At 42.1% G+C, this 20922-nt stretch overlaps 1 protein-coding gene across 1 annotated transcript in view; it reads left to right on the top strand.

Moving 5' to 3' along the window:
- Nucleotides 1-209: 209 nt before the first annotated feature.
- LOC106607745 (ankyrin-3) overlaps nt 210-20922 on the top strand; it is a 217835-nt gene continuing 197122 nt past the window's right edge. The window contains exon 1 of the mRNA XM_082976313.1: nt 210-1300. Within this exon, the coding sequence (XP_082832439.1) occupies nt 1235-1300 (66 nt within the window). The 5' untranslated portion in view covers nt 210-1234. The remainder of the gene's footprint in view (nt 1301-20922) is intronic.

Genomic DNA, 20922 nt, shown 5'->3' with positions numbered 1-20922 from the left:
TTCCTTCCCACCCTTTCTGTCCTCTCATCACTCTCTTAATTTCTCAGTCTGTGTAACCTGGGGCTTTGTTCAAATATTGCTTCCTTGAGGTTAAGAGGGCGTGGCCCCTCGTTCTTTTTTCTTCCTCTCTCTCTTTCTATCTCTTTGTCTGTCTCTATTGTTGTATGAATATTGCCTCCTGTGGTCTGAGAGAGGGTGGGCTGTTTCGCTCTCCTCAGTAAAGCTGATCTTGCTGGCACAGGGTGTGGTGAGACTTCCTTTTCTGGAAGGACCTGATGCATCATGCTAATGATCCGCTCCTCACTCCTCTCTCTCTCGCCTGCCAGAGGAGCAGGGGTCTCACTTGATGTCGCCGCCTCATCCGGGAACAACAAAAGCAGCTTTTACCGCGCAGGAAGCACCCAACGTTGGAGTCAACCATCCACTGATGATTTGGCTCTCTGTGTTCTATGTCTAGCTCTGTTTAGGTCTCTTTCGTCTCTCTCTCACTGTTCTCTCTCTGTATCTGTTTGGATCACGCCCCCTCTTCTCTCTCACTCTTGCATGCTATCTGTCTCTCACTAACACCCTCTCACTCACTCACTCACTCACTCACTCACTCACTCACTCACTCACTCACTCACTCACTCACTCACTCACTCACTCACTCACTCACTCACTCACTCACTCACTCACTCACTCACTCACTCACTCACTCACTCACTCACTCACTCACCCATCTCTCTCTCTCTCTCTCTCTCTCTCTCTCGCTTCATCAGTTTCTGCTTCAGTCAGGCTAGAAGGGAGTTAGATGCCACTGAGTACTGTCAGGTAGGCAGCACTAGATCCTCCAACCCACAGGATTATTCACATTTTCTTTCGGTCTTCCTTCCTCAACATCTTCTTACTCTTCTTCTTCCTCCTCGTCCTCCTCCTGCCTTCTTTCTCTCTCCTACTTCCACACCCTGCCTCTGAGTGTGTTGGAGAGCGGCACCATTCGTGTGGCAAAGCAGTGGGAGTGGACCTCAGCGTGTGTATGAGTGTGAGTAAGTACGCTTGTATGTGTGTGAGAGTACGCTTATGTGTGTGTGTGTGAGAGCGAGGGAGCATCCCTCCAGTCCTCCACACTCTCTCCGTGGAACATCCCTTTTTAAATGGACTTTTATATGGGTTTGAGACTTTATCACCACTGAAAGCAACACCACTGCCGAAGCTCTACATGTTGGAATAATATATAGCTCAGGAAAGTCCCAAGATGAGCGAGGAAGCTAAGGAAAAAAGCACTGGAAAACCAGCACATCGCAAGAAGAAAGGAAAAAAGGTATGTGAAGGAAAAACCTTTTGGCTGTCTTTGTAAAAGCTTTGAATGTTGTGTTTGTTTTGCTGTGGTTGGTTTACATACATTACTCCCACAAGTTGTGTGTCTATGATCTATACACTAAGTTTAAAGAGATCATGGTGTTAAGTTTCATAAAAAAAACAAGCCTCAAGGAGGATGGTGTGAGTGCCTGTGCTCATATTCCTGCGTGTTTACTTTGGTTTAGCATCTTGTTTCTTCAATGCAGAGATAACGTTCATGAATCTAAGCACAACATTCATCGACAAAACATTTTGTACAGTGCAGTTCTGCATATTTGTTCTATGTGTGCATATTTGTTGTGGTATGAGTATTTGACTCACCTCGAATACAAAGTCATCAGAACAGATCCTGTCACAAAACACTTTTTGGGACCACTTGTTGTTCTGGTATTTCCACTGCACCTGATGAGCTAAAGCAACTAGATTATTATCTAAGCAGGCACTCTAGGGGTGAAGGGGCAGCCTCAGGGCTAGTGTGAGGGCAGCATCTGTTGTTGTTTCTCTACATCACCGTCATTGTGAGTCCACAGCTGTACTTCTGATGTTGTCCTCCTCCTGTCCCCAGGGGCTGTGATCAAGTATTTTAATTAAAGGTGTTCTTAGGCACAGCACAGTGTTTATGTCATGGAAGGCTAAATGGTTTTGTGTGTGTGTGTGTGTGTGTGTGTGTGTGTGTGTGTGTGTGTGTGTGTGTGTGTGTGTGTGTGTGTGTGTGTGTGTGTGTGTGTGTGTGTGTGTGTGTGTGTGTGTGTGTGTGTGTGTGTGTGTGGGGGACATACCTGCATGCATGCTTGTGTGTGCCTGTGCATTTCCACTAAGTGCTGTTGTGGTTCGCACTGCTCCTGTGGCCATGTTGTTTTGTCAATGGGGTAAACCCATGATAAATGGTATTCAGCAGGTTCCACTGATCCCTATGGGGCAGGACTCTGAGGGAAGGCCTAGATCCGGTGCGTGAGGCAAGAGACTGAAGACCGGGATAGGGGAAATGCTAAAGGATTAGGGAAGCTTTGGGGTATGGCTATGAACAGGGTACCAGGCAGAGTTATCAGGTTGGGATAATTGTTTCGGTATGAATCTATTGACAGAGGCAGGGCCATGGCTGATGTTGGGATTAAAGAGGTTCCTTGTTGCCCCTGATGTCCCTTTGTGTTTGATGTGAGACCTGACATCATTGGACTTTGGTTTAATCATACTTCAACCTGTTGTTTTGTATTCCCAAAAGAAATGTAGCCACATGGGAACACAAATTAAATATTACTGGCATTTTTCTTTCTCCCTCTAGTAAGTTCAAATCTATTGGAAATCCATTTTGTTTACACACACACACACACACACACACACACACACACACACACACACACACACACACACACACACACACACACACACACACACACACACACACACACACACACACACACACACACACACACACACAGGGCCTACAGTCGCGTTGTGAAAAAACAAATGTCTGCAGCTCAATGGTTTCTCAACCACAGAAAGTGAAAAGGCTGGTTAAAAAAAAACTCTTACCCCTCCCCTTTTGCATTTCATAAATATACCACAAAACTTTCAAGCAAAGGAACAGGTGGTTTGCATGCCTAAGTTAGTCTGGCCAGGTATTTGATTAGTTTCACATTCACAGTAATGTACTGTAATGTATAATAAAGCATGTTAATCACCACAGGGAATAATGATGCTCTAAGGCTAGGAAAGTCCTTTACCTCTTGGCAACTATGCATGTCAGTAGTGCTTTGGAGAATGTAAGCACCTCCCCTGGGGGTGGGCGTGTAGCACTGTACATTCAGAATCAGATACCTTTTAAGAGAAGGGATGACCTTAAAACCTCTCTGGGACATCTGGGACGCTAGCGTCCCACCCGCGGTACACACTATCAACAGCCAGTGAAATAGCAGGGTGGCAAATTCAAAAATCTCATCATTCAAATTTCTCAAACATACAACTATTATACACCATTTTAAAGATAAGATTCTCCTTAATCCAACCACAGTGTACGATTTCAAAAAGGCTTTACGGCGAAAGCATAAAATTAGATTATGTTAGGACAGCGCCGAGACAAGAAAAACCACCCAGCCATTTTCCAAGCAAGGAGAGGCGTCACAAAAACCAGAAATACAGCTAAAATTACATCACTAACCTTTGATGTTCTTCATCAGATGACACTCCCAGGACTCAATGTTATACAATACATGTATGTTTTGCTTGATAAAGTTCATATTTATATCCATAAACCCCATTTTACATTGGCGCGTGATGTTCAGAAAATGTATTCCCTCCAAAACGGCCGGTGAATGAGCACATCAATTTACAAAAATACTCATCATAAACGTTAATAAAATTTACAACAGTTATTGAAAGAATTATAGATACACTTCTCCTTAATGCAACCGCTGTGTCAGATTTTTAAATAGTTTTACGGCGAAAGCACATTTTTCAATATTCTGAGTACAGAGCTCAGCCATCAAAGCAAGCTATACAGTTACCCGCCAAGTTCTGGAGTCAACTAAACTCAGAATTAGTATTACAAATCTTCCCTTACCTTTGCTGATCTTCATCGGAATGCACTCCCAGGACTCCCACTTCCACAAGAAATGTTGTTTTGTTCGATAAACTCCATATTTATGTCCAAATACCTCCGTTTTGTTCGCGCGTTCAGATCACTAATCCAAAGGCATAACTCGAGAGTGCAAAACCAGAGACGAAAAGTAAAATAGTTCCATTACCGCTCGTAGAAACATGTCAAATGATGTTTACAATAAATCCTTAGGGTCTTTTTAACATAAAACTTCGATAATATTCCAACCAGACAATAGCGTATTCATTACAGAGGAAAAAGAAGGAGCGTCGCGCTTGCGTGCTCGCGCAGTAAACAACTCACTGGTTCCAGGCAGTCCACTGATTGACTGAGCTCCTATTCTCTGCCCAGTAACAGTAGAAGCATGAAACAAGTTTCTAAAGACTGTTGACAGCCAATGGAAGCCTTAGGAAGTGCAAAATGGCCCCACAGACACTCTAGTTTGAATAGGGATTAGATAGAAAAACTATAAGTCACTTCCTGGTTGGATTTTCTCTCAGGTTTTTGCCTGCCATATGAGTTCTGTTATACTCACAGACATCATTCAAACAGTCTTAGAAACTTCAGAGTGTTTTCTATCCAAATATAATAATAATATGCATATCCTACCTTCTGGGCCCGAGAAGCAGGCAGTTTAATTTGGGCACGTATTCATCTGAATTTCTGAATACTGCCCCCTGTCACCAAGAAGTTAATGTATGTCAAGTAGAGGCACTATGGGCTCAGGTACATCTGCCTCACCAGGCAGCCATATTGGTGGGATGTGTGTATAGACCTCCTAGCTCTAAGGTGTCCTATCTGGATGACTTATGTACTGGGTTTGACCAGGCCACAGATAGCAACAGTGATGTATTTATCTTGGGTGATTTTATATAAATTGGAAGGATCACAATAATTCAAATAGAACAAAATTGATGAGATATGCAGAGAACTGTGGTTTGAAACAAATGGTTAATGATACTACTAGATCATCAATTAAGTTGGGTCATCGTTCAGACACATGCATTGATCTGATTTTCTGTAATATACCATTGCAATGCTTAAAAGCCAGATCAATGCCAGTGGTCAGGACATACCATAATATTGTGACCATAACCATGAACACCAAGGTTCCAAAGAAACCCCCTAGGATTGTGGTCAAGACAAATTTTAAAACATTTAATCATGAGCTATTTCTAAATGATTTGGCTGCTGTACCCTGGGAGCTGATTTATCTAGAGAATGATTTAAATCACGCTACAGAATGTTTTATTGATTTGCTCACTGAGGTAATGGACCATCATACCCCAGTAAGAAAGAGTACAGTTGGTGCTCGTCCATCTCCAGGGATTGATGATGAACTGGGTGAGGCTTTTTCTCAAAGAAATATGGCAAAAGTCTTAGCAGCCAAGTCAAAATTAGAAATTGATTAACAGAATTATAGAACATTACGTAATTATGCAGTTAAATTGAATCGAAAGAAAAAGTAATTTAACAACAAAGTTTTTAATGTTTGTAAAAATGATTCTAAAAAGGTATGGAACACAGTTAAGGGCTTACTTGGTACATTTATCTCATCATGCCCATCTAGTGTGGAGGTTGACGGGAGAATAATAACAAAACCAGTTGATATTGCCAATCATTTTGCAGATTTTTTTACAAAGAAAATGTATTTACTGAGCAACAATATAAACATACATTCTTCCAAACAAGCTATTGTCCAATGGATTGATGATCATATTATGAGCAACAAGGTCTGCTCTTTTAGTCTGCAAACGGTGTCAGTGGAGGAGGTATTAAACCTATTGAAGTCTTTACCTGATGGTAAATCTACAGGTTATGATCTTATGGACAATTTTTTGCTTCGCTGTGCTGCTCCCCAGATTGCAGTTCCACTGAGATACATATTTAATTGGTCACTGGAAAAGGGGATGTTTGCAAATGTATGGAAGCATGTGAAACTGTGTCCAATTCCGAAAGACTGCAAAGAACCCATTACTCCTGCCAATAGTCGACCAATTAGTCTACTCCCCACACTCAGTAAGATATTGGAGGGTATTGTGAGTAGACAAATATGGGAGTACATGGAAAAGAATGATCTGATTACAGCCAATCAGCATGCTTATCGCAAAAACCATTCCACTACCACTGCATTGGTTGACATGACTGGCCAGTGGCTCACCGCAGGGCAGCTGCCTTGGGCCACTTCTTTATTTAATATATACCAACGACCTTCCCTATGCCTTAGCTGAAACTCAAGCTACTATATTTGCAGATGATACTACAATTTATGCAGCAAGACAATCGGTTCAACAGGTACAGCAAGCTTTACAAGGAGATTTGGAGAATATCAGGGAGTGGGTTTGCCTAAACAAACTTGTTTTAAACACCAAGAAAACCAAAGTTATGTTGGTCTGTTCCACTAGGAAAAGGCCAAAACAGCATGGGATACAATTAAGTATGGGAGGAGTACAAATTGAAGAAGTGGCAGAAACCAAACTATAGGGAGTGCAGCTAGACAACTGCTTATCATGGTCGTCTCAAATAACTAATCTATGTAAAAAAAATATATATTAAAACAGCATGTATAATCAGAAGGATAGCTAAATATCTACCAGGAAACATTCTTCAGCAAATAACACAAGCATTAATTGAGAGTCAGGTGAACTACTGTTCTGTGGTCTGGGGAAATGCATCATCAAGTGAAGTTAGGAGGTTGCAGATTGCACAGAACAAAGCAGCAAGGATTGTTTTAAGGTGGAGATATGGTTCTTCTGTTGCAGTCATGCGCAATGTTCTTGGTTGGTCATCAATCGACAAGATAATTGAAAAAAATATGCTTATTTTATTTCATAATATACATCATTTAAAACGGCCAAGTTCCATTCACAATGGTATTCAGTTGGTAAGAGACCGACATTCCGTAAATACTAGGAATAGATTGTCCACCATCTATGCGTTATCCAGACAGAAAAGAGAAATAGGCAAAATAACATTTCAATTTAGAGCAATAAAGAAATGGAATAAATTAACTGAGCAAACCAGAAACCTTTCAATATATAAATGTAAACATTATTTTAAAACGATTTAAATATAATACATAGAAATATTGTTGGACTATAGTAGATGAAGAATCAATATTTTTTTAGATTGAGTATTTATTTGGTCATTATGTTAGTATATTATGTATGTTTGTAATAGTGTGTTATATGTGAAAATGTGTTCGTATTATACATTGTATTTTAATGTTTAAGGACTCTTGGAAGATTAGTCCAAATGGGGACTAAAAGAGATCCAAATCAAAAATCAAAATCAAATCCCCTACTGCATCTAACCAGACACTTCACTCTCAATGTTTTCTACGGTACAAGCAAACACCCAGTATAGCATTGATAACATCAGGACCTAAAGCTAAAAGATTGTCAAGATTAGTCACCTCACGATCCACAAATAGGCTCTACCATTGGGAGAATAATCAGTACAACTACTGGTGAATGATCTCTGATGAGTGAATTGCATTGACTAGTGATGATACCCGAAAATACCTACTATATGCATGCAAATGTGTTTCCGGTGTTGGTGTGTTTATGTGTGCCTGTGTGATTATGTGTGTGTGTGTGTGTGTGTGTGTGTGTGCCTGCGTGTGTGTGTGCCTGCGTGTGTGTGTGTGTGTGTGTGTGCCTGCGTGTGAGAGAGTGTGAGAGAGTGTGTGAGAGTGTCAGTGTGAGCGTCAGATAAACATGCCAGATGTGTTAATGATTGTAGCCATGGCAACTACTTTTCTGTTCTGAGGACGAGCGATATAGAGGGCAAGAGTGAGCGAGGGAGAGTGAGAAGAGGTGGCTGGTGTTCTAGTCAACCCGGTGGCAATCAGGCCAAATATATTCTGAACAAAAATATAAACGCAACATGTAAAGTGTTGGTCCCATGTTTCATGAGCTGAAATAAAATATCTCAGACAAATTTGTTTACATCCCTGTTATTGAGCATTTTTCCTTTGTCAAGATAATCCAGCCGCCTGCCTCCCAAGTGGCGCAGCAGTCTAAGGCACTGCATCACAGTGCTTGAGGCCACATCCTGTGGCGTTCTGCATTAGCATCGAACAGCCCCCGTAATATGCAACTTTTCAGGGAAGTTAGAAACCAATATAGACAGGCAGTTAGCAAAGCAAAGCCTAGCTTTTTCAAGCAGAAATTTGCTTCCTGCAACACAAACTCAAAAAAGTTCTGGGACACTGTAAAGTCCATGGAGAATAAGAACACCTCCTCCCAGCTGCCCACTGCACTGAGGATAGGAAACTCTGTCACCTCCGATAAATCCACTATAATTGAGAATTTCAATAAGCATTTTTCTACGGCTGGCCATGCTTTCCACCTGGCTAACCCTACCGCGGTCAACAGCACTGCACCCCCCACAGCTACTCGCCCAAGCCTTCCCCATTTCTCCTTCTCCCAAATCCAGTCAGCTGATGTTCTGGACCCCTACAAATCAGCCGGGTTAGACAATCTGGAACCCTTTCTTTCTAAAATTATCTGCCGAAATTGTTGCAACCCCTATTACTAGCCTGTTCAACTTCTCTTTCGTGTCGTCTGAGATTCCAAAAGATTGGAAAGCAGCTGCTGCATCCCCCTCTTCAAAGGAGGGGACACTCTTGACCCAAACTGCTACAGACCTATATCTATCCTACCCTGCCTTTCTAAGGTCTTCGAAAGCCAACTCAACAAACAAATTACCGACCATTTCGAATCCCACCGCACCTTCTCCGCTATGCAATCTGGTTTCAGAGCTGGTCATGAGTGCACCTCAGCCACGCTCAAGGTCCTAAACAATATCGTAACCGCCATTGATAAGAAACAATACTGTGCTGCCGTATTCATTGACCTGGCCAAGGCTTTCGACTCTGTCAATCACCACATCCTCATCGGCAGACTCAATAGCCTTGGTTTCTCAAATGATTGTCTTGCCTGGTTCACCAACTACTTCTCTGATAGAGTTCAATGTGTCAAGTTGGAGGGCCTGTTGTCAAGGCCTCTGGTAGTCTCTATGGGGGTGCCACAGGGTTCAATTCTTGGGCCAAATCTTTTCTCTGTATACATCAATGATGTCACTCTTGCTGCTGGTGAGTCTCTGATCCACCTCTACGCAGACGACACCATTCTGTATACTTCTGACCCTTCTTTGGAAACTGTTAACAACCCTCCAGACGAGCTTCAATGCCATACAACTCTCCTTCCGTAGCCTCCAACTGTTCTTAAATACAAGTAAAACTAAATGCATGCTCTTCAACCGATCGCTGCCCGCACCTGCCCGCCCGTCCAGCATCACTACTCTGGACGGTTCTTACTTAGAATATGTGGACAACTACAAATACCTAGGTGTCTGGTTAGACTGTAAACTCTCCTTCCAGACTCACATCAAACATCTCCAATCTAAAGCTAAATCTAGAATTGGCTTCCTATTTCACAACAAAGCATCCTTCACCCATGCTGCCAAACATACCCTCGTAAAACTGACCATCGACTTCGGCGATGTCATTTACAAAATAGCCTCCATTACCCTACTCAACAAACTGGATGCAGTCTATCATAGTGCCATCCGTTTTGTCACCAAAGCCCCATATACTACCCACCACTGCGACCTGTACGCTCTCGTTGGCTGGCCCTCGCTTCATACTCGTCGCCAAACCCACAAACCCCATCTACAAGACCCTGCTAGGTAAAGTCCCCCCTTATCTCAGCTCACTGGTCACCATAGCAGCACCCACCGGTAGCAAGCGCTCCAGCAGGTATATCTCTCTGGTCACCCCCAAAGCCAATTCCTCCTTTGGCCATCTCTCCTTCCAGTTCTCCGCTGCCAATGACTGGAACAAACTACAAAAATCTCTGAAACTGGAAACACTTATCTCCACCACTAGCTTTAAGCACCAGCTGTCAGAGCAGCTCACAGATCACTGCACCTGTACATAGCCCATCTATAATTTAGCCCAAACAACTACCTCCTCCCCTACTGTATTTAATTATTTTGCTCCTTTGCACCCCATTATTTCTATTTCTACTTTGCACTTTCTTCCACTACAAATCTACCATTCCAGTGTTTTACTTGCTATATTGTATTTACTTTGCCATCATGGCCTTTTTTGCCTTTACCTCCCTTATCTCACCATCATTTGCTCACATTGTATATAGACTTATTTTTCTACTGTATTATTGACTGTATGTTTGTTTTACTACATGTGTAAGTCTGTGTTGTTGTATGTGTCAAACTGCTTTGCTTTATCTTGGCCAGGTCGCAATTGTAAATGAGAACTTGTTCTCAACTTGCCTACCTGGTTAAATAAAGGTGAAATAAATAAATAAAAAAAATTACAGACCCGGGTTCGATCCAGGGCTGTTTTGCAGCCGGCTGCGACCGGGAGACCCATGAGGCGGTGCACAATTGGCCCAGCGTCGTCTGGGTTAGGGGAGGGTTTGGCCGGCCAGGTTGTCCTTGTCCAATTGCGTTCTAGCGACTACTGTGGCGGGCCGGGAGCATGAACACTGACACGGTCGCCAGTTGTACGGTGTTTCCTCCGACACATTGGTGTGGCTGGCTTCTGGGTTAAAAGCAATGTTTCAAGAAGCGGTGCGGCTTGGCATGGTCGTGTTTTGGAGGACACATGGCTTTCAACCTTTGCCTGTCCCGAGTCCGTTCCGAAGTTGCAGCAATGGGACAAAACTGTAACTACCAATTGGGAAGAAAAAGGGGTAAAAAGTAAAAAATGTAAAAATAATTCCAATAAAATAATACATCCACCTGACAGTTGTGGCATATAAAGAAGGCGATTAAACTACATGAGCATTAAACAGGTGGACCTTGTGCAGGGGACAATAAAAGGCCACTCTAAAATGTGCAGTTTTGTCACACAACACAATGCCACAGATGTCTAAAGTTTTGAGGGATCGTGCAATTGGCACGCTGACTGCAGGCATGTCCACCAGAGCTGTTGCCAGAAAATGTAATGTTCATTTCTCTACCATAAGCCTCCTCCAATGTTGTTTTATAGAATTTGGCAGTACGTCCAACCGGCCTCACAACCGCAGACCACGTGTATTGCGTCATGTTGTGAACAGAGTGCCTCATGGTGGCGGAAAACGAACACAATTGCATTTTATTGATGGCAATTTGAATGCACAGAAATACCTTGAAGAGATCCTGAGGCCCATTGTGAAGCCCATTTTTTTAAGGTATCTGTGACTAACAGATGCATATCTGTTTTCCCAGTCCTGGGAAATCCATAGATTAGGGCCTAATGAATTTATTTCATTTGACTGATTTCCTCATATGAACTAGAACTCAGTAAGATCTTTGAAATTGTTGCATGTGTGCTTACATTTTTGTTCAGTACATTTCATGAGACTGCTGATGGGAAATACTCAAGGGCACAATAAAGTATCTTTTGAGCCAAGGCTTCTGACCTATGGTGATTATATGACAATGTTATAAATCAAACTGAAATGTCATTTGTGTCTGAGTATCTGTGTGCAGCTTCAGATGACAATGCCTGGCATTCTTTCAAACAAATTATGTAGGATCCTTGAGAGAACTTTGGTATACAGTAAAATAATGTGATTGATTAGTGAAGATTACTAATATGATACTCCTCTCTTCTTTCAGCATCTAGTCATAATTTATACATGCAGGTGAAGGATACACATACAGCTGTGATGTTTCTGCTCAAGATACATTCCCTCTCATTAGAGGACAGTGTGGACCTCCTGTCCCTTTACCTCACATTACAAGTGGGGACAGCAGGTCAGGTGTCTGCCTCCGTTGTCATGGCAATGACCCAACTGTGTGATGATAAACGTCTGTATCAGACTGGGCGTCGTCCATGGTGGGAGAGAGGGGGAGCGGGGGTGAGGAGAGGGAAGGAGGGCGAAGGGTGGTCAGGTTACTGTATCAGTCGGTTTCCTGTGCCTTTCCCTTCAAAGACAGGTTTGTAGATGACGAGAGAAGAGAACTTTCTTAACCCCTGTTGTATGACTCACATGACATCAGTGTTTACTGAGACTCATAAAGGCCATCATCTACTGTATGATTGGTTATTATTGTCTGACTTCGACATAGGCAGTGACACTCGGAATGGTGTTTATCTATGACACAAAATTATGTAATTTTGTGAGGTCGAAGGTGAGGCATTGGTTTATTTAGGATTGAGAAATATTGAGGAGTGTAGCAGTAAAAAGTCACTGAAATAATATAGGGGACTGGACACTGTCGTGGAATTTCTCTGTAGAGTTCTGTCATTTCTTTTTTCCATCTTTTGTTTTAAACGATGTCCCAATGTCTTCCTCCGTAGCAACGGGACTGATATTGCAGCTCTCTGGTCTTTGTCTTAGTGAAATAATTCAGTGACTAGCTAAGAGCCTTGTGTTTAGAGGATTGGTGATACACATGTAAGCTCTTTCGTGATGTAGCTTTCAAAGAAGGATCACACATCAGAGCATTGGAAATAACATCGCAGCCTTTATGAAAGCGTTGACAGAATTCTCCCATGCAATACATTGGAGAACCAGTCTGTGTTTTGTTTTCTAGATTAAGTTAACGGACCTGGCACAGAGTATATCTTCAAGAGGAATAGGTTTACGCTTTAGATTAGAAAGTATATCAAGAGAAAAGCAGGATGTGTGTGTCTATGTATGTTTGACAGAGATAGATTAGCCAAGACCAATGGCAGATAAGAGACGAGAAGAGGGTGTGTGCATACTGTGACATACCGAGGTATCAAATTAAGACGTGGGGAATTTTTTTGTGTGTGTAATGGTGGATAGGTTCTACTAAGATAACATATAGCATTTTTTAAGATGGTCATATCAAAGACAACTTAGGTAATAGATTTTTAGGTATCCCGAAAAAAGTCAACTCATAACTTGCAGCTGATTGTTGACACATCAACCAGGATTAAGGGCCAGGGCAATTTGTGACTGTTGTTGTTTTGGTAATCAGGGGCTGTGTTGGAGGGGGAGTGGTTTCTCCTCCTAGGCAATCAGCAATTAGTACTGGGTGGTGTGCTCTTACCTCTGCTGGGCAATTAGCAATTAGTGTTAGTAATTCAGTCTCTCCTATTTTCACAGCAGTGGTGTTGTTGCCAAAACTAAAACCAATTTATGCTTTATCCGAAAATGTGGTCTGAGTTCCTGGACAAGAACGTAGAGTTCATTTTAGCCTATGGTGCCCTTCAGTCCCTAGACTTTTTGGCCCTGACAGAGACATGGATAACCGCAGAGAACAGTGCTACTCCACCTGCACTCTCTTCACTAAATAGGCAACTGGGCAAAAATGGAGGAAAACTAAACTTCCAGAGGACCTATCATTCTTTCACTTCCTCCCCTCTACCTTCTCTTCCTCTGTATCTGCTGCTAAAGCCACTTTTTATCACTCTAAATTTCAAGCTTCTGCCTCTAACCCTAGGAAATGTTTCCACCTTCTCCTCCCTCCTTAATCCTACACCCCCTCACTCTCTGCAGATGACTTCGTCAACCACTTTGAAAAGAAGGTTGACAACATCCGCTACTCATTTACTCAAGCTTATTGAATCTACTGGTCCCACTCACACAGAACTACCCTACGCCATGACCTCTTTCTCCTCTATCCCTCCAGATGTAATCCTGCAACTAGTGAGGTCTGGCTGCCCGACAACCTGCTCACTCGGTTCCATCCCCTCCTCCCTTCTCCAGACCATCTCTGGAGACCTTCTCCCATTCCTCACTTTCCTCATCAACTCATCCCTGACCACTGGCTGTGTCCCCTCTGACTTCAAATTGGCCAGAGTCGCTCTCCTCCTCTAGAAACGAACACTTGACCCCTCCGACGTCAAAAACCCAGAACTGTATCCCTTCTTTCTTTCCAAAACACTTGAGCGTGCTGTCTGACCAACTCTATCTCTCTCAGAACAATCTTCTTGACCATAACCAGCCAGGCTTCAAGATGGGTCACTCAACCGAGACTGCTCTTTTCTGTATCACTGAGGCTGTCTGGACTGCCAAAGCTGACTCTCTCTTCTGTTCTCATCTTCCTGTATCTATCCGCTGCATTCAACAGATATCCTCTCCACCCTCTCAGAGTTGGGGGTCTCTGCACACTTTTGGATTGCATCCTATGTGGCAGGCCACTCCTACCAGGTGACGTTAAGAGGATCTGTGTCTGCATCACGTTCTCTAAATACTGGTGTCCTCCAGGGCTCGGTTCCAGGTCTTCTTCATGCACGAAGTCACATACATCCTCACATGGTCTCTCCTATCAATGCTATGCGGATGACCCTCAACTACTTTTCTCCTTCCCCCTTCTGACTCCCAGGTGGCGACACGCATTTCTGTGTGCCTGGCAGATATCTCAGCTCGGATGTCGGCCAACACATCAAGCTCAACAACACGGAGCTGCTCTTTCTCCCTGGGAAGGCCTGCCCACTCCAAGATCTCTCTATCACGGTTGACAACTCCATGGTGTCCCCCTCCCAGAGTGCAAAGAACATTGGCTTGACCCTGGGCAACAACATGTGGTTCTCTGCAAACATCAAAGCAGTGACTCGCTACTGCAGGTTCATGCTCTACAACATCTGTAGAGTATGACCCTACCTCACACAGGAAGCAGCGCAGGTCTTAATCCAGGCACTTGTCATCTCCCGTCTGGACTACTGCAACTCGCTGTTGGCTGGGCTCCCCGCTTGTGTCATCAAACCCTTGCAACTTATTAAGAATGCCACAGCCCACCTGGTGTTCAACCTTCCCAAGTTCTTCCATGTCACCCCGCTCTTCCGCACACTCCACTAGCTTCCAGTTGAAGCTCGCATCCACTACAACAGGGTTTCCCAAACTCATTCCTGGGGCCATTGCTGGGTGCACGTTTAGCTTTTTGCCCTATCACTACACAGCTGAATCAAATGACCAACTCATCATCACGCTTTAATTATTTGAGTAAGCCGTGTAATGCTAGGGCGGATAGCAGGACCGAGTTTGGGAAACCATGCACTACAAGACCATGGTACGGAGCAGCAAGAGGAACCCTTCCCTTCCTTCCGGCTATGCTCAAACCCTACATTCCAACCTGAGCACTCTGTTCTGCCACCTCTGGTTGTCCCACCTAGCTATCTTAAGAATAATGCACTAAATGTAAGTCGCACTGGATAAGAGAGTTTGCTAAATGATTGATTAAAATGTAAATGTGTCCATCCACACTGCCTAGAGTGGGTGAAAATGCGCTTTGGTGATGAAATGTCACTTCCTTATCTTATACATTTTACCAAGACAATATCCAAAAAGTCTGATTTTGTAACCTAATACAGCCAATAATAAACACTGAGCACTTTACAGAGCTTGCTTTTGAGGACTTTACATGTTGTGGTGGTCGTCTGCAAAGTTGTTTCCGTGGGTCGCAAAAAGCCTAATTAACATGGCACAAACTGAATTAAATGCTCAGTGCTCCGTTGACATTTCACAGAGAGAAATCTTCTAAAAAGAACAGGAATTTAGCATTATCAAAAGCATATACTAAAATTCCTCATTTACATTTTAGCAGACGCTCTTATCCAGAGCAACTTACAGTAGTGAATGCATACATTTCATTAAAAAAATAATCCCCCCCATACTGGTCCCCCGTTGGAATCGAACCCACAACCCTGGCGTTGCAAACACCATGCTCTACCAACTGAGCCACACGGGACCTAAAACTTTTTATTTTTATATTTCATTTACATTTTATTCATTTAGCAGACGCTCTTATCCAGAGCGACTTGCAGTAATGAATGCATACATTTCATTTCATGCATTTTTTTGTACTGGCCCCCCGTGGGAATCAAACCCACAACCCTGGCGTTGCATACACCATGCTCTACCAACTGAGCCACAGGGAAGGATGCCTACTCCCGCTCCCCCTCTCTGGCACTCAAGGACACCAGGTGACCCATCATTAGGCACATCTGTCACCATCATTATGCGCATCTGCGCAATATTGGACTCACCTGAACTCCATTACTTTGTTGATTGTCCCTCTATATCTGTCTACTTCTCAGTTTGTTCCCACTTGTCAGCATTATTGTCATTATGTTTTCCCTGTCCAGATGCTGTCTTTGTTTGTTTTTTGTCGGTTTTATTAAATGTTCACTCCCTGTACTTGTTTCTCGTCTCTCAGCGTCTGTCCTTACAATGTCTCAAAATCTATCTTAAATCCTATACTCTTTTATGTCCTTTGGATTCAAGAAGACAGACTAGTTCAACGGGGAGCTTGTCAGTTAGCCTTAATTCTCACATGTATCTGGAAAATAGTATTACGTCAGCTTTTTTACTACTTTTTTCCCTCTGGCCTCTTGATTTAGTCACCCTAATTTCGGCCATCCTACCAGGTTAAAAACTCCAATAACTTTTGAACAGATTATGTTAGAGACATGAGGTTTGGTCCATTGGTTTACTGAGAGTATCTATACAATTACAGTACATTCAGAAAATATTAACAAGCCCTTGACTTTTTACAAATGTTGTTGTGTTACAGCCTGAATTTAAAATTGATTAATTTCAGGTTTTTTTCTCACTGGCCTACACACAATACACCGTAACGTCAATATGGAATTATGTTTTTCGAAATTTTTACAAATGAATTGAAAATAAAAAGCTGAAATGCCTTGAGTCAATAAGTATTCAACCCCTTTGTTATGGCAAGCCTAAATAAGTTCAGTAGTAAACATTTGCTTCACTGACATAATAAGATGCATGGACTCTGTTCTGTGTGCATTAATGGTGTTTAACCTGGCTGGCATGAAAATGAACCATGGGAAAAGTGTCCTCCATTCGCTATTTAAGTGCATAGATGACATGTATTTTTTTCCCCTGCCATGAGACAGATGCATGATAATGGTCCATTAAAATAAAACAAATTTCACACATATTATTTAGTATATGGAAAGACAAGATTAAATTAGGAATAGTCTGATGGGTGACAATATTGGCCTATCACTTGTGAATTACGTATTATCACTTGGGAATGCTGCCCAGCATATGCCGTAAGGCAAGAAACAGCGCATGCCTTTTTGTGCGTTTTTCATATCATAGTCGCACACTTCATGTAGCCTAGCCCATACGCATATATGTTTTGGTAAGGTTTGTATCACAACTAATGTGGCCAAATAACTTCTTTAAATTAATCACATTCATCCGCTTTACAACCGGTGTAGAGACTAACTGGCATACATAGGTGGCGTTTGAGTTTCAAGTTTAGGGAAGATCATTTTCAATATAAAAAGGCGTCCTTTAAAATAAAGCAATCATGCATAATCGCATTTGCGGTCACTTCTGAGAACAGTGTTTTCCTGCTAATTGATTGTATTTTGTAACATTTGCGCTTATAGTCTACTGTCGTGTGCACACTGCTGCGCTTATAATGTGAAGAAAATGCATAATATTTCCTTCTTGCACAGAAGGACAAGTTGACCAATAGAATAGGTAAACTTTTGTACTATGGGGGATAGTAGATTGACATAGGCTAGTGCTTTTGCTGTTCGCAAGACCTACTCATCTTACTGGCTGACGAAAAGTATGTTCAGCCCAAGGGCACAACGACCACTTTGGCCACAAAAGGCATGCATTTTTTTGTGGGAATTACAGCCACACAAGGGGGATGCCACCGGGAAATTCGAGGCCTGGTGAGAATATTATCAAGTGCTTGTCAAATTGTGAATGAGAGACTGATGAAGTGGGTGCAACCTCCACAAGAAAGAAAGCAGTGCTCATGCCTTTCATGTGACTTTCAAAAAAAATCATCATTAGTCGCATCATGCAGCCTTAGAATGTAATAAAAATCAAAACATATATCCCAATGTTTGTATTACTAAAGTTCCATAAATAACTATAAATGTAGCATATAGGAGGACCTGTTTCTTTGTTAACTGCTCAACACAGAATAGCCACGTGCACACTCCCTCGGGAATCGTTTGGAGAAAATATCCTTTCTATTTTATTCAGCTATGTTCAATTGTATTCTTCATAAAATAATATAAAATAATGCCACGGAATTCTAAGCAAATCTTGTCTGCTAAATGAACTAGTGTAGCCCTCAGCCATATTGCATAGCTAGATCAGGGCCTAACATAAGGAAAATCTGAGTATGCTATTCTGTTCTTCTGAAATAGACTACATTTTCTTCATATCATGTTTCTTTAGACCTGACTAAAATAAATACAGTGCCTTGCGAAAGTATTCGGCCCCCTTGAACTTTTCGACCTTTTGCCACATTTCAGGCTTCAAACATAAAGATATAAAACTGTAATTTTTTGTGAAGAATCAACAACAAGTGGGACACAATCATGAAGTGTAAAGAAATTTATTGGATATTTCAAACTTTTTTAACAAATAAAAAACTGAAAAATTGGGCGTGCAAAAATATTCAGCCCCCTTAAGTTAATACTTTGTAGCGCCACCTTTTGCTGCGATTACAGCTGTAAGTCGCTTGGGGTATGTCTCTATCAGCTTTGCACATCGAGAGACTGAAATTTTTGCCCATTCCTCCTTGCAAAACAGCTCGAGCTCAGTGAGGTTGGATGGAGAGCGTTTGTGAACAGCAGTTTTCAGTTCTTTCCACAGATTCTCGATTGGATTCAGGTCTGGACTTTGACTTGGCCATTCTAACACCTGGATATGTTTATTTGTGAACCATTCCATTGTAGATTTTGCTTTATGTTTTGGATCATTGTCTTGTTGGAAGACAAATCTCCGTCCCAGTCTCAGGTCTTTTGCAGACTCCATCAAGTTTTCTTCCAGAATGGTCCTGTATTTGGCTCCATCCATCTTCCCATCAATTTTAACCATCTTCCCTGCCCCTGCTGAAGAAAAGCAGGCCAAAACCATGATGCTGCCACCACCATGTTTGACAGTGGGGATGGTGTGTTCAGGGTGATGAGCTGTGTTGCTTTTACGCCAAACATAACGTTTTGCATTGTTGCCAAAAAGTTCGATTTTGGTTTCATCTGACCAGAGCACCTTCTTCCACATGTTTGGTGTGTCTCCCAGGTGGCTAGTGGCAAACTTTAAACAAGACTTTATATGGATATCTTTAAGAAATGGCTTTCTTCTTGCCACTCTTCCATAAAGGCCAGATTTGTGCAGTATACGACTGATTGTTGTCCTATGGACAGAGTCTCCCACCTCAGCTGTAGATCTCTGCAGTTCATCCAGAGTGATCATGGGCCTCTTGGCTGCATCTCTGATCAGTCTTCTCCTTGTATGAGCTGAAAGTTTAGAGGGACGGCCGGGTCTTCGTAGATTTGCAGTGGTCTGATACTCCTTCCATTTCAATATTATCGCTTGCACAGTGCTCCTTGGGATGTTTAAAGCTTGGGACATTTTTTGTATCCAAGTGCAATACATCAAAATAAAGCTTAACTTGTTGTTAATCCAGCCGCCATGTCAGATTTCAGAAAGGCTTTACGGCAAAAGCAAACCATGCGATTATCTGAGGACAGCGCCCAGCACACAAATGCATAACAAATCATTTTCAACCAGGGAGTTGCGACACAAAAGTCAGAAATAGCGATATAATATATGCCTTACCTTTGAAGATCTTCTTCTGTTGGCACTCCAAAAGGTCCCAGTTACATTACAAATGGTCCTTTTGTTCAATAAACTCCTTCTTTATATCCATAAAAACTCAGTTTAACTGGCGCGCTTCAGTCAATAATCCACTCGGTTTCCCTCCTTCAAAATGCATACAAAATGAATCCCAAACGTTACCAAAAAACTTATCCAAACAAGTCAATCAACATTTATAATCAAAACTTAGGTACCCTAATACACAAATAAACGATAAAATTTAAGACGGAGAATCGTTATTGTCTTTACCGGAGAAAAATACCAAAGAATGCGCTCTCATTCACGCGCTTGGAAACACTACAGCCAAAATGGGAGCCACCTAGAAAAACTACAATTTCTGGCTCATTTTTCCAAAAACCAGCCTGAAACTCTTTCTGAAGACTGTTGACATCTAGTGGAAGCCCTAGGAACTGCAATCGGACACGATTTAACCCTATTATAAAAGTGCCAGCCATTGAAATCAGTGGTAGGAAGATTTTTTTTTGGGGGGGGGGGGGGGGGGGGGTTTGTCCTCGGGGTTTCGCCGGCCATTTCAGTTCTGTTATACTCACAGACATTATTTTAACAGTTATAGAAACTTTAAAGTGTTTTCTATCCAGATCTACCAATTATATGCATATCCTAGCTTCTGGGCCTGAGTAGCAGGCAGTTTACTTTGGGCACGCTTTTCATCTGGACGTCAAAATACCGCCCCCTATCCCAAAGAAGTTTTAAGGCCTGGGGAGTTTTTTAGGGTAAAAAATAAACGGAAAGGAGCCAAGCACAGGCAAAAATCCTAGAGGAAATCCAGGTTCACTCTGCTTTCTACCAGACACTGGGAGATTAATTCACCTTTCAGCATGGCAACAACCCAAAACACAAGACCAAATCTACACTGGATTTGCTTACCAAGAAGACAGTGAATGTTCCGAGTTCTGAGTGGCCAAGTCACAGTTTTGACTTAAATCTGCTTGAAAATCTAGAGCAAGACCTGAAAATGGCTGTCAAGCAATGATCAAGAGCCAATTTTACAGAGCTTGAAGAATTTTTTAAATAATAATATGGGCAAATGTTGCACAATGCAGGTGCGGAAAGCTCTTACCCAGAAAGATTGCTACCAAAGGTGCTTCTACAAAGTATTGACTCAGGGGTGTGGATACTTATGTAAATTGGATCTTTCACTTTGTTATTATGGGGTATTTTGTGTAGATGGGTGAGAGAAAAAAAGTCAATTTAATACATTTTCAGTTCAGGCTTTAACACAACAACATGTGGAGTAAATCAAGGGGTATGAATACTTTCTGAAGGAACTTTAATATATTATTTTACCGATTGGTCAAAAATGTGTTATTATCTTATTATAATAAAACTATAGGGTGGCCAATTTGTAGACCATCTACAGATGGACTATCCAAATAA

The sequence above is a fragment of the Salmo salar genome, chromosome 01 (genome assembly GCF_965601325.2).
Source record: "Salmo salar chromosome 01, fSalSal1, whole genome shotgun sequence".
In the NCBI taxonomy this organism is placed as follows: Eukaryota; Metazoa; Chordata; class Actinopteri; order Salmoniformes; family Salmonidae; genus Salmo; species Salmo salar.
Note: the sequence above shows the minus strand (reverse complement) of the source record. Positions and strands in the feature narration are given on the sequence as shown.